Source organism: Phascolarctos cinereus, unplaced genomic scaffold (assembly GCF_003287225.1).
Source record: "Phascolarctos cinereus isolate Bilbo 61053 unplaced genomic scaffold, phaCin_HiC Scaffold_1;HRSCAF=81, whole genome shotgun sequence".
NCBI classification, from domain to species: domain Eukaryota; kingdom Metazoa; phylum Chordata; class Mammalia; order Diprotodontia; family Phascolarctidae; genus Phascolarctos; species Phascolarctos cinereus.
Window position 1 is genome coordinate 163,148,981 of NW_027555514.1, and position 14,464 is coordinate 163,163,444.

The 14,464-nt window shown below is 39.4% G+C and overlaps 1 protein-coding gene across 16 annotated transcripts in view; it reads right to left on the reverse strand.

Annotated features, from left to right (window-relative positions):
- CELF2 (CUGBP Elav-like family member 2) overlaps window positions 1-14,464 on the reverse strand; it is a 1,000,575-nt gene that overhangs the window by 54,747 nt on the left and 931,364 nt on the right. For all 16 annotated transcript variants that reach the window (XM_078154853.1, XM_078154848.1, XM_078154841.1 and 13 more), the window contains 2 exons: window positions 13,290-13,353; window positions 3,125-3,259 (listed from right to left, as the gene is read on the reverse strand). In XM_078154853.1, the coding sequence (XP_078010979.1) occupies window positions 3,125-3,259; window positions 13,290-13,353 (199 nt within the window). The remainder of the gene's footprint in view (window positions 1-3,124; window positions 3,260-13,289; window positions 13,354-14,464) is intronic.

Genomic DNA, 14,464 nt, shown 5'->3' on the forward strand with positions numbered 1-14,464 from the left:
CCTGGGCCAATCTCAGAGGCTCACCATATTGGTGCCAGACTTGACGTGGACATTCCATTGGCTTAGTCCATTGCAGCTCAGAGCTCTCAAATGCAAATGATCCACCAGCAGAAGAGGAGATTACAGGCATGTGTCCCCATACCCAGCAAAAATTCTCAAGAAACATACTTGGATATGGTAGCAACACTGCTGTCACTTACAGTTCTCAAAATGCTTTAGGAAAACACACTTACTAATCCTCACACCAGCCCCCTAAGTGTAGATAGGTAACCTGTAGCAACACTATACAACTGTTTTCTTTATATTGATTCCCAACAACCCATTCCTCAAAAACAAGTTCAAATTCAGGTATGGAAAAAAAATGACCAAAGAATTAATTAATGAAACAGGGAGAGATTAATGTAAATAAAGGAAACAATTATCATATCAAAATATAAGACAAGAAAGTTGATTAAGTGAAGCTTCAAAAGACCTGTGAGAAACTCATGAGAGCCATAATATGCATTTACCTGGTTTTTATTCTTTCATGATTTAATTTTCAATTTTATTCACTACCATCTGATAATTGCATGAAACAGTTACTCTAACCATGGGCAATTTAAACAATTTAAATTTTTATTTCAAGGCCATGAGACAAAAGAACCTATTTATTGCCTGAGGGGATTTTTACAAAAATGAAAGCTTAATCTTTCATGTTTTTTAAGCAAAGGCTGTTTAAAATTATTTATAATAATACTTTAGGGAGACTTTTCCTGGGCATGCAAAATTGAAATTACAAATTTACAATTATAAAAAAATTAATAGTTTGGGGGATTGCATTGTCCCTCTCCTTTCTCGATGAATTTGGCTGCAGCTTAAGAAGTGGTATTTAAAAAAAAAAAACAACAACCCAGTAACAGCTTTAAAACTACAGAATCCTCAGGGGGACTTCAAAAAAAAAAGAGGTCACAATGCCATTTTAACAGTTCCACTGGGTCATCTTAATGGTAAAGTCTTTAGCCCTGTTTATTTGTTTTTTTAAAATAAATAATGACATTAACCTCAAGAGCTGTTTCAAAGTGGAATATTTTATATATAATCTCCTGGACTCACTGGAGATCCATGAATACTACCAACCACATTTTCTGGAGCTTTGACTTAGCTCCTGATGGAAATTAGACAAACAATTTACATTCACTTAAACACCACATTTTTTAGTTACACTTAAGAAAAATAATCGAAATGCAGATTTAAATTGTTTCTGCTACTATAGCTCAGTTTTAATGGGAAATACTTTCAGCTATTATGTAGGGCTTTCCTACACAAAGGAGAGGGGGAAAAAATCCCTTACAATAATACCCCAGTTAACAGAATACACAGAAGGCTAGAAAAATTACTTTGAGGTTAAAGTGAAGGACACTTTACCAGGGTAGTTTTTCAGTTAATGAGAAGAGAAGGAAGGAAAAACATTTTCCTTTTGCTGTTGTCTTCAGGAAAAAGATACGGTCAAACACACCCACGATCAAAATCTCTTTCCAGCTCAGTTCTTGATAGGAGAGTCGTTAGGTAGGGTCACAAAATATTTAAGTATCATCCCTTTTGGATGATAGCTACCTTATGCTGTGGAGTAAAATGAGCAAAAGAAAATGGCCTTGGAAAAGGGTGTCTCAGATCATAGAAGACTTAGAACATAGAAGGCTCCTAAGATGACTTGAACTAGAATATAGTATCTACACTGGTGATTCTTAATCTTTAAAGAACTGTGGTTGTCTTTTAGTATTGATTCTGATTCTCTCAACCTGCAGGCAATAAATAGGCCAGGGTCTTTTGTTCCCAAGGATGCTATAGAATAAAATAAAGCATGCTGGGATGACTAAAACAACTCAACAGTCAGAAGAATTTTTTTTTTTAATTTTGCCTCCTCCTTTAAAGGAATCACGGCATGATCCTGTCAGCCTTGTCTCAACACTGGGCTGCTATTCTGGGCACAAAAGGGGATGAAGCTACACTTAAAGGTCTAGAAAATTCAGGAAGGAGAAAAAAAGTGAGAACTTAGTGGATATTTATGTAAACTCCAGTGTCTGAGTAGCAGCTACCTCAGCACATAACTGGTACTATAACCAGGATATGAGAAAAAAGGGCATTTCCTTTTATAATAAAGGGACAAAGTTTTTGAAGGAAAAAAAAGTGTAAAGATGCATTTCAGTATATTTCTATGGTGCTTTGATGCTGACGAAGTTTTACACTTACAAACTCTCATAGATGGACAGAATAAGTATTTGGATTCCCTGAACAAGTCACTAAATCTAAGTTGTTTCAGGCTTTTTTTTTTCTTAAAGATTCCCTTGTAGCTCAGAAATCTAAGCTCCTATGATCCTATTATCTCCATTATAGAGAGACAGGAAACTGAGGCTCAGAGAGGTTAAAGGATATTGCCACAGTCACTGTGGCAGAATTTGAATTTGAACCTGGGACTTCTAACTTAAATGCATTGCTCTTTTATTACTCCACAATAGACTTTGCTACATTAAACCTGGAAGGCTGGGCTGGTGTGGGAATCACATTAAAATAATTGAGCTCTTACAACAGAATAAAGAAATGGGAAATGATTTTATTTTTCTTAAAAAATTATCTGATGTACTGAAAAATATGCCCATCTCAATCTGTACAAGGCATTTTAAAGATAGAAAGGAGGGACTGCTGGGACAAATTTAAAGAGAAGAACCTAACATATAGACAATCAATAATTTAATTTTTTTAAAAATGGGATTTAAATAAAGCTTTCTCTGGTGGGGGGAAGGTATATTAGAGAAAGGACAGTATGTTCTATAGAAGTACCTTGGGGCAATGCGAGACAATACTCTTTTGGACTCTGTTTCTCAGCTACTGCTATGAATCTTTGAATTTATAATCTCCTAACCTCTCTCTCCTGTGTATACCTCCTTCTTTAAGATTTTTTGGGAAAAACCCAACTCAAACTTTGTTTCTTAAAACAAATGAAAACATAGCCATCCTTTCCCATGTGGTTTCTTAGCCATGCACCAGAAATACCCATCCTGGGATAAGTGAGTAGGCAACATTTGTTTACGGACCCGTGAAGGCTCTTTGCTTTGCAAAAATTTGGAATCAGAGGAATATCTCTTACCAGGACTCGTGAGGGCTCCCAGAGCACTACTTGTAGTGGAGAGAGGGTTTGCATTGGTGGTGGTAGCTGAGGTTTGGGCAGCAGCCGCAGCAGCAGCTAATGTTGCCAGATTCTGTAACTGTAAAGCGTTCATGCCTGCATGGAGAACAAAAAATAAAGCTTTAGCAAGAGGGTGACGCTTAGGAGAGGTTTGACTGCTTTGCCCAGTCTCCTACACAGAGAAGGCTTCTAAAATGACCATCTTTCAAAAATGGTGAGCAGGGCATATTCTTTGCCCACCAATTCAGGCCTTTTCTGTCATACACAGCTAAAGCTAAATTTTATTTGGTGCACAGAGAGCCGCAATGTGGATGGCAGCTGCCTTCTTCAGCCCCTTTTTTTCATCAGAAGCCAAACTTCAATAACTGAGATGCCATTAGCCTCGCAGAACAACTTCCTCTACTGTTTGGGGTATAGTGAAATACTCTAGGTAAGTCTGACCAAATAAAAAAAGTATATGAACTGACATGCTTTATCAATAGCACCATCTGAATGTAGTGCCATCTAGAAGTGCCTGCCTTACTCAGGCTATTCTCAATAACCCAACTTCCTCCATTGGTGCAAAGAGACAACAGAAGGTAGCAGAAAGGGCCCTGAATTTGGAGTTAGGAATCCCAGCTGGAAGAGCTGGCATCCCAGCACTCCACTCCTTATTACAACTTACAGGTAGCTAGGTGGTATAGGGAAAAAGTGTTGGAGTTGGAGGCCGGAAGAGTTTGAATCTCCTTCAATAAGCTATGTGACCTTGGGCAAGTCATTTGAATTGTTAGCTTCAGTTTTCTCATTTGTAAAATGGCAATATAACAATAACAACTACTTCACAGGTTGTAAGGATCAAATGAGAAAACACATGAAAAAGCTCTGCAAACCTTAATCCTCTATGTGTATACCAGCAATTATCATTATCTGCTTCATGATTTTTGGCACATGACTTAATCCTTCTGGGTCTCAGTTTCCTTATTTACAAAATGAAATGATTATGCTAGATCATCTCTAAAATCATTTTATGGACTTAGATTAAAGGTTGAAGAGAAAATCTTTCTATACCAGAGGTGTCAAACATGTGGCCCACATGTGGGCCACAAAACTCTCTTGTACAGCTCCAGCCAGATTAAACTATAATTGGAAAGCATTTAATGAAAAAAAAAATACAGTGAAACATAGATAATGTTGATATGTGGTTTTCTAAGTGAAAATGTGATCTGCAGTTACGTCTGACTTGTCATGACCCCATTTGGGGTTTTCTTGGCAAAGATATTGGAGTGGTTTGCCATTTCTTTCTCCAGCTCATATTACAGATGAGGTAACTGAGGCAAACAGGATTAAGTGACTTGCCCAGGGTCATATAGCTAGTAAGTGTCTGAGGCAAGGTCTGAACACAAGAAGAGTCTTCTTAACTCCAGGCCAGTGCTCTATCTGCTATATCACCTAGGTGCCCCACCTTGGGAAGTAGGTGCTGTTATTATCTCCATTTATCCCCATCATTGTAGAGTAAGGAAACTGAGGTAAGCAGAGGCTAAGTGACTTGTCTAAGGTCACACAGCTACTAAGTGTCCAATGGCAGATTTGAACTAGGGTCTTAATCTCAATCATATTCCAGAGTTTAGCACATGACATAGAAGAAAAAAGCCACTTTTCCTCATGATACGGCACAAGTATTCCAAAATTCCTAACCAACTTTTAAGATTAAATGTCACTTAAACCACCAGAATACCAACATCCCAGAAAAAAAAAATTGAGCATTTTCTAGTTCCTTAGTTTACTAATTCCCGGGATAAGCATTTGGAAAATGTGAAGAAAAAAGTGAGAAGATGGGAGCAGGAGTGAGGAAAGGAGAGAGGAAACAGAACCTGCCAAGTGGAAGGTTTGTGCTCAGATGGATGAAAGCCAGTGGCCAGGTTCCTAGACTCTCCGATTCCCTGAAAATCTCTCCAACAGCCTAGGCTGTAAGGGAACATACGTTAGAGAGTAAAATAAATTATATCTGATCAGTCTGAGTCTAATGGGAAGAGGAGAAAGAGAGTGGGATGGCGTCAGGAGGTAGTTGCATTTCTTATCCCCACTTTACAAATGAGGAAACGGAGGGCTGAAGGAAGGGATGGTTGGGGGTGAGTCAAGAGGAAGAGACAAGGGGAGAGACCATCATGGCTTTTTGTTTTTTTTAACTAAGTAATATTGCCAAAGCTCTCTAATCTTCTCATTTGAGATGCTGCCTGCTCTGTCCCTAGTTGTTCCTAAAGTTCCCTTCCATGACGTGGTTTAGAGGAAAGGCCTTTGAAAACTCTAAAGTGATACACAAATGTGAGTTATTTCATAGATGACAGGCATTCATATTCAACCCTTCATATTTGCCTCAACTACTAGATTGCTCTGTCACAAGTTGTAGCCTCATCTCTCATCCTTTCTGACCTGCTAACTGGATACCGCGGCATACCTTCACCTCTGGGATAGAAATAATAATAATAACTAATATTTATGTAATATTTTAAGGATTGAAAAGCAATGTATGGCTTATTTGATCCTCACGACAACCTTGTGAAATAGGTTCTGTTATTATTTTCTTTTTACAGTTAACGAAACAGGTGTAAAAGGGTTACAGGACTTGCCCAGGGTCACACAGCCAGCCAATGTTTGAGACTGGACTTGAACTCAGTTATTCTTGAGTCCAAGTCCATAAGTCTATCTACTATGCTACCTAGGAAGAAAAAGTGGATGCCTCAGTTTCCTATCTCTTTATAATGGGGATCACAGGAACTGGGATTTCTGAGCTTTTCTCTTCAAGTAAAGTATGATGTCATTCTTTCTGTCTAGAGTCCAGTTGGATTCCCCTGAGTGAAAATCAGTACTTAATCAAATTCCTAGGAGGCACAATACTGCTCTGAAGTCCTGCTATTTGATCCTGGTCAAAGGCCTATCACTGTTTCTAAGGAGAAACTTCAAGTTCAGGGAGCAACCCTGAATTCCTGGAAAATAGATTAAGGTGATGGTAAATCTAAGAACATTCTTTACCTTTTTCTCTATCCTCTACTAGACTGAATGGCCCCTAGGAAGACTGAGCAGCTCCAAGGATATACCTCCCAATATTAATATTTCTACAATTCTGGATGGTGAAGCAAATCCTAAAATTGAACTTTGTACTCTTGTTTAATGTAGACCACAGACCTTTGTCTTAGATTCATGATTACTATAAAAATGCAAGTAGAAATAGTTTGGGGCAAAGAGAATCCCAAGAAAGGGGAATAAACTGTCTTTGTTGTGTTCTTGTTCTCTCTCTCTAACACACACACACACACACACACACACCCCTCTCTCTCTCCCTTCCTCCTGCTCCAATCATGCTTGTATAATGAATAAATTTGTCTCCTCTAAGCTTATGACAAAAAATGCAAAGCACTGAGATTTTATTCCCTAAAGTAGTGGGGACCTTAGAGGCAATCTAGTCCAATCCCCTAATTTTATAGATTAGGAAAATGAGGCCTAAGGTATCTAGATGCTGAGTCCAGAGCTGACTCCTCTAAGATATTTGTATATTTGATTGACTTGGTTTTCTTCTAGACATAACCTGAAAAGGTATATGAAAAGAATACATCTACTTCAATCTTCTAGAGTTCAGAGAAACCTGGCCTTCTCTCACCATCTTACCCAAGTCTTTCCCATTTTGGAGAATTTTTCAAGCAATTTTTTGAGTGCCAGGAACAAGGAGAGGAGAGGAGGAGGAGAAGGGGAGATGGGGGGAGGGGAGAGACAGAGAGAGAGAGAAAGAGAGAGGAATTCCTCAAGCAAAGAAAATTTTGTAAAATGCACAAGAAAAACCGGCTAAGAAAGCTTTCCAGGTTGAATGACATCATTCTATATTCTCATTCCTCATGTCTAAGTAGGTCATCCTCCTTAAGTAAATCATTCTTCCTGTTTCACCACATTATCTATTTCTTTTGTACCAACAGTCTCAGAATCTCCACTGTTCTCTCTTCTGGGAGTGAGAGAGTTCCCCTTTACTTACTAAATCTGAATTATCTCTCTATAGAAGAGAGTGAATCTTGGGGCTGGGGAAGGTGTCACAAGCAGTCAAACAGACTTACAAGAGATTGCTGCTGCGGTCATTTAGTTGGGAGCAATGTCCTTTACGGCTTTCTAAAATGTATGTATATACATGCAGGGTCCATTCCTGTTCCTTTCCCACCCTGTTACCTCCTTCCTTTGGCAGCTTGCGTCCTACCTACCCAGTCACATTTTCTGTCTTTCTACTACTGCTACACGAAAATTCAGAACACCGCACATAGAGCAGTAGTCACCATGGCAGGAAGCTGGCACAGCAAACAACTCTCTACCCAGGAGAAAGAAGCAAAAATAATGCCTGAAAGTATGTTCATTCTGGGAAGAGTACTTTTTTATAATGAGAGACAGCATCCTTTCCACCTTCTGAGGAAGAAATTGCTACAGTTTTTTGGAGGTTGACAATATTAGAAATGAAGAGTCAATTTTTTAAAAAAATCAGATCCTGTAGGTTAAAATATTATGAATTTCACTTGAGTGCCATCAATTTGGCAAAAAGTTGGTAATATAGGAGTTCACCTTTCATTTAGTTATTTAGCAAATGGAGGAGGGGTTGGAAACCCTTTACCAAGCAATAAAATTAGGTACAAAACCAACTGCACAATATTCTTGCTTGAAACTTAAAGATTTTTTTAAAAAAATTATTTATAAGGAGAAGGGCATGAAAATTTAATTTAATGTTCACCTTAGGTAATTTTGTGTCTTATTGTTCATAGCAATTACCATAAATCTGCATATCAATAAGGAAGAACAGATGTCAGTTGTTACAAGTGCTTGCCAATCAGGTCTGTTAAAAAGTGACAGATGGATGGTTATAGAACATTCTCATAAGGCCTATTAGTACATTCATAGGAAATTTCTGTAGCGTTGGACTGTCGCAGATCAAGTTCTATAGAACAGGGGGATAAGTGAGTCCAATATCCTACTTTGTCAATTTGGGTACCGTCCCCAGTGTAAGCCTCTCAGATCAGGGCAGGGTATTGTGTCTCTTTTCTCTTCTCTCCCAGCCCCCCATTTCCTTCTCTTTCTTTTCTTCATCTTGTTATACTAAAGCATTCTTCTTGGAGAAGCGTAATGATTTGTACCTTGTTTGTGGAAGTTTGCCGTTTTCTTTCTTCCAAAAAAAAAAAAAAGAAATATCAAATTTTCTCATCATGAATTTTTTTTTGAGTCTTTGGATTCTATTCATTCTGGAGTAAACTGTGATCTGGAGACCCCTGCAGGTCTCTAAGACCCTTTCAGGGAGTTTGTGAGGTCAAAATTATTTTCATAGTAATATTAAGATGAATTTTGAATACAGTATACATCCATAGGTATATCCCATATAGATAAAAGCTCTTGGAGGGGCCCCTCAATATTATTTAATAGTATAGAGAGGTCCTGAGATCAAAAAATTTGAGAACTGCTCTATCAAAGGATGCTTACTGCTGAGAGAAGACCTTTTCTGCTTTACCAAAGTATCCTTCTCTTTACTGATAGCTCTGGAATCTCTGCTATTCATTTAATAAGATTCTTCTCCTTAGATCCTATACTTACCAACCTGCCTCAAATTCATACATTTCGAGATGGTTTCCAGAATTTGGGGGATGCAGCTTTCCCATCAACATTTCTGTCCTCCTCTTTCCTAGTAGCACTGCTGGAGCCAAGTATGTCCAAGGTTGTGAGTCACATAATGGACAGACAAGTCAGTATTTTGCTTCAGGCCAACTTCACTACAGTTCAGTTTACAGGGCCTCAATTGATTGTTACCTGCAAAGTCACCTGAAAATGCTGAAACAGGGTAGCCTTCCCTCAAGCCTGGTTTTGGGTTTGGTTAAAACGGTGGCATAGAGAGAGGCAGGCTGGGTGTGGTAGCCTGAGGCAGGAGAGGGGTGGCACAGTATATGGTCATGGGAAGGGATCAAGGTCAACTCTCTGTTTTTATAGGAGAGGAAACAGTGACCCAGGGAAATGACAGGATCACAGCTTTAGAGCTAGGAGGGACCTTAGAGGCTACTAGCTCATCCTTACTCTCATTTCATTTATGAGGAAACTGAGGCCCCAGACTCTTGAATGACTTGTCCAAGATCGCACAGATTAGCATAAATGGCAGATGCAGGATTCGTATCTTTTATACTTATATAGCATGTTCCTAACACTTTCCTGTGAGATAAAATATGTTATAAAGAAATTAAGCAACAGAAAAGCCAGAAATAAAATCAAATCCCTGCCTCCCCAGAATCTTAGCCAGATATCACAAGCAGGACCCTTTTTGAGGTTTCAGAAATTCCAATTAACCAGACATCAAAGCTTCCTGAGAAATGGGAAAGTTTGTAGCAAGTTTTTTTTGTGAAGGGGTTAAAAAAAAACAAACAAAAACCTCAAAGGAAATATAAAGCTAATAAATAAAAGTACCTAAAAGCTTTCAGTTCACAAAGATGTGATTTCAACCATTTTCTGCTTTTAGGTTCTATATTTAATAGATGTTCCCCTTTTCACCAAACAATAATGGATGTTTAAAGTTAATTATGAATTGAAAGGGCAATAATGAGATTGAGGGGAAAAACATATCTCATGTCTCTTGATTTTTATTGATACAATTACTTAATGTCTTCTTTCTATGGTTCATTGTGCTTTATTGTGTAGGAACTAAGCATTTTACACCTTGGTTATAAACCTCTCAGTCTCCTGAAAGATGGACCATTACGACACGAAAGCTTGCATATAACGAAAATACTATTGGCTTCAAAAAAGACATTTCACTTTGCTGAAATTCTCCTGGCTGGACCGACCCCTTACATTTTATACATTGCATTCCGTTATGTAGGTACTTATTGCATTGAATTGAACATACGCCCCCCTGCCATCATGTATCAATAATCAACATGTATTTCTCCTCCTTAACAACCTTCCATTTATTTGAATTGATTCTTTTCGTATTTATCTTGTTTATACTGATATATGTTTTCATATATTTATGTACTACTTGTCTCATGCGAGACTCTGTAATTATGCTCTTTGAGAGTAGGGGTTGTTTGACTTCTTCCTTGCCTGTGCCTCAAAGACTCCATTTCTTCCTTCAGGATGCATCTAGACCACCACCTTCCGTGGTTCCCTCCACTGCTAGTTCTCTCTCTCTTTCCCCCCCAAATTACTTTATATACAATTACATTGTATTTATTTAGATTTAATCTCTCCATGTTTATTCTGTATATTCTTAACAGATGTACTTGTCTCCACTAGACTGTAAGCCCTTTGTGCATGGGGATTGTTTCATTCTTTGTATTGAAACTCCCAGTGCCTAGCACAGTGGCGGGCACACACTAAGTGCTTGCTCAGTGATCGACCGTTTGATCTGCCGGGTGCCCAGTGCTGTGACTTAGGTGTGTCTTCTTCCCAAAACGCTTAACATGCTATTCATCAGATATCATATGTCTTAATAATACCTGAACAGTCACATCTGAGCTTCGAAGGGAAGGAAGCTGAGCAGCTGTTGTAAGCTCAATCCACGACGAAGTATCAAGTTTGGGAGAGAACCTCAGTGTCTCTCCTGCTACAGCCATCACTAACCCACAAGGCTGACCTCAAAGGACTACTGGTTTATCTATGGAGGCAAAGTAAAGAATTCTGCCTCCCTTTGTGGCTTTGTAAGAGGATGCTAGAGCAGGAACAGGTCCAGGTTACTTTTATTAGAAAGCAAAGAGCAGAACACCAACACTTACAATATTTAAGAAGATAATCACTCTGTAATCCTTTGTGTGACGGACTACTCTTCCCTTTGTAGAAACAATTGAGCAGAGCTGTGGCACCTACAGCCCATTTCTCACCATTATGAAATTATAGGATGATGAGAGCTGATTGACGACTGCACTGCTTTTGATTTCACAGCCAATTGAGATTCAGTTTATTGAATTTAAGATGTTTGAGGTTCAAGAAAGGCATATTCTGGAAGGCCCAGAGCAAACACAGAGTGGCATTAAATTAACCATCTGCTCAGCAGCCTGGGCATGAAGTGAAGGCATTGCCTTATGGAATAACTCCTCTAGACAAACACAGTATTTAAATGAGCGCGTGATGCATGCGAGCACTAATGATCTGACCTGTCGTTGGCAAGGTAGAGGAGCACAGCATCCTAATGCAGAATGACATGCCACTGTGCCCATAGGAAATAACACGCTTGGCAGGAGCTTCAGGACCCAGTGAACTTCTCTGCATAATTCAAGTGTGGCAGCAGAAGCACCAGGTCATCCTGTCAGGAAAACCCTGAATATTGGATCTAGGAGGACCCAGGCTATTGGAGGAAAAACCAACCATTTACTAACAGCAGCAACAATACACCTGACCTATGCTTTGGATCACATGGCCTTCTGTGTTAGAAAACTCCCCTTGCATGTCCTCCTGTTGCTTCTCTAGGCCACTCAAGATAACTAAAAAGACGTTAGATATTGAATGTGATTTTGGGCTCCAAGGCCAAGTTCCCAAGCTGCAGTACAAGGATGCTACTCAATGACTCCTGTTCATTTCATCACATAAAGATATGTCTTTCCGATGGCTCAAATGCTGGAGCAGGAACAATGCAATAGACAGTGTAGGCAGGGCTGGCAGGTTTCAGGAACAGAGGTTCATTCAGCAATATCGTCATCCACAAGCCAATTTAGATGGTTGGACAACAAGTTAACATTCATCTGTGATCCTACTGTAATAATGGCAAGCTGGAATTGAACCCCTATGGGGAGAAACCCATCTATACTCATTAAAAGTCTTTCAAGAGTCATTCAAAGTGAAACAGGCTGATGCCAAAGAAAGGATTTTTGTTTAAGGAAGGTGAAAAAGAAATGAAAGAAAAAGGCTTTTTTTTGGGGGGGGAGGGTAATGATGAATAAAGAAGCTTGGCCTTTTATTCAGGGCACTTAGGTCTCATTTCATCGGTTCTCTGTGTCCATGATTAAAATAAACTGAATCTGCTTTTCACATACCCAATTCTGTCATCTGTCTCCCCCGCCCCTTTTGGTATCAAACAAGGAAAAAGCTTTCTAACTGCTTTTCGCGGCAGGTGTAATGGGCATTGGTGTTCTGATTTATTGCCCGTGCTGCCTTCGTTGGCATCACGTTAAGTTAGGATATCAGCATGGAAGGTCACACAGTGGGAGTGACCTTTTACTAATCACTACACCTCAGTTACTACCAGCGCAGCTCATTACCAAAAGAAATCCTTCAGTGAGCTAGCTTTCAAATACAGTCACACTTTGATTTTTCTAGAGACCAAAGATTATATACTTCGAGATAAAAGCTTCTGTTGCACAATTCTGTCAACCCGGGTACTGGAGTCCAAAAAGGCATCCAGTTAATTGTCTGTGGTTATCAAGGGATTGCAAACTTGTATCAAAGGTAGGCCTGTAATCTTGGCTTTCATTAAGAAGGTCAGAACATTTTTATTGACTGCCTATTATTAAAATGTTAGAGGGCTGTCATTAATTTGGCTGTCAGGATATAGAAATCTTGTTGGAAATCCCTCTGTAATCCTAAAGTTGCTTCATTGCTGCTGGTAAAGGATACATCTGAGGAGACTTCTCAATTTGTGACTGTAATGAATTTGAGATTTAAATGCCCGAGATGAGACCAACCCCAGAGCAGGTCCCAATTTAAGTACCTAATAATAGTCAAGATTTATACAATGCTTTAGAGTTTACAAAGCACTTTCCTTACAATCCCGTGGAGAAGGCAAGGGGAGGCAAATGTGATTATCTCAGTTTTACATGTTATCACTGGGGTCCCCTTCATCAGCAGGCTTCCAGAAATCTGCTCCATACAGATAAAGAAACTGAGGCACAGAGATGGTATCTGACTTGCCCGTGGTCAGAAAGCTAGTGAATGCTGAAGTCAACTCTGATTTCCTTGTTCTACATCCAGCCTTCATGCCTTTACATCAAACTGATAACCTGACTGGTACCAAATCAAATGTTTTTCTCTATTTTATCTCTCGGCTTACTCATTCTGCCCTCTTACCTAATCTACAGACTATTAATGATTAAGATCCCACAGAGTCTCAGAAATTGCCATACTATTAGAAGTCAAGGCATGTTTTTTGACTTACCAGCCATTTGCTGAATGCCACTGAATGCGCCCAGGTTACTCGAAGAGGTTGCCTGTTGCAGAAGCTGCAAGTGAAAGAATACGTGGTCATAAAAGTAATTCAAGAAAGGTTGTTTTGTTGTGCAGTTGTTTTAGTCATAATCGACTCTTCATGACCCTATTAGGGATTTTCTTGGCAGAGATACTGGAATGGTTTGCCATTTCCTTCTCCATCACATTTTTTTACACATGAGGAAACTGAGGCCAACAGGGTTAAATGACTTGCCCAGGATCCCACAGCTACTGAGTGTCTGAGGCCAGATTTCAACTCAGGAAGATGAATCTTCCCGATTCCAGGCCTGGTATCCTATCCACTGCCCGCATCAAGAAAAATTTTTGTTACTGTTGCTGAGTTATTTCACTGGCATGACTCTTTGTGACCCCCTACCCCCCTTCAAATATTGAGCCACAAAGTTTGGCAGTAAGTGCCTTCCAAATGAAACTGAGTAGGCACACATGTAGTTTCCTTCACTTTTACATATTTGTCTACTGTTGCCTATTGATGGACTGCAGGTCCCTAGAGTCGGTGCGGTAAATCCATATTAATGTCTAATCTCTATTAAGAAACACACTGACACTGGGGAAACTCAATAACATTGCTGCTTAAAAACAATTAATCAATTTACTCTTTTTAACAACCAGGTGTTAAATCTATTGAAATCAACATAGTGTGACTAATTATAACTCTCTATAGTCTAGTAGTTACCATAACTCATCTCTGTCAATCAAGGTCCATTCCCCTCATCTTCCCTCCCAGTTTAGATTTCTCTGTCACTCTGTGAAAACAGATTCGTTGGCTAATGGGTCACTAGAAAAGCACCTGGTACCGGCTACACAGACAGCATTAATAACAAGAAACTGTGTCAGAGAACTTAGCACTGGAAGAGACCATAGGCATAGAGGACCCAACCCCTTTAACTGATCAAAGATGAGGAAAACAGAAGTCTGGAGACTTGTCCAACATTGGTTGATAGACAGAATTTGAAGCCAAGCTCCCTTGCTCCAAAGTCAGTGCTTTCCCCACCATATCATATTACCTCTTTCTATAGCTCATACTGTTAAAAAGCGGCGTCTTCCAGTGGTACAGCAAAGCCCATTATTGGTCAAAACTCTGGAGAGGTTGCTTTAGTGCCCGAA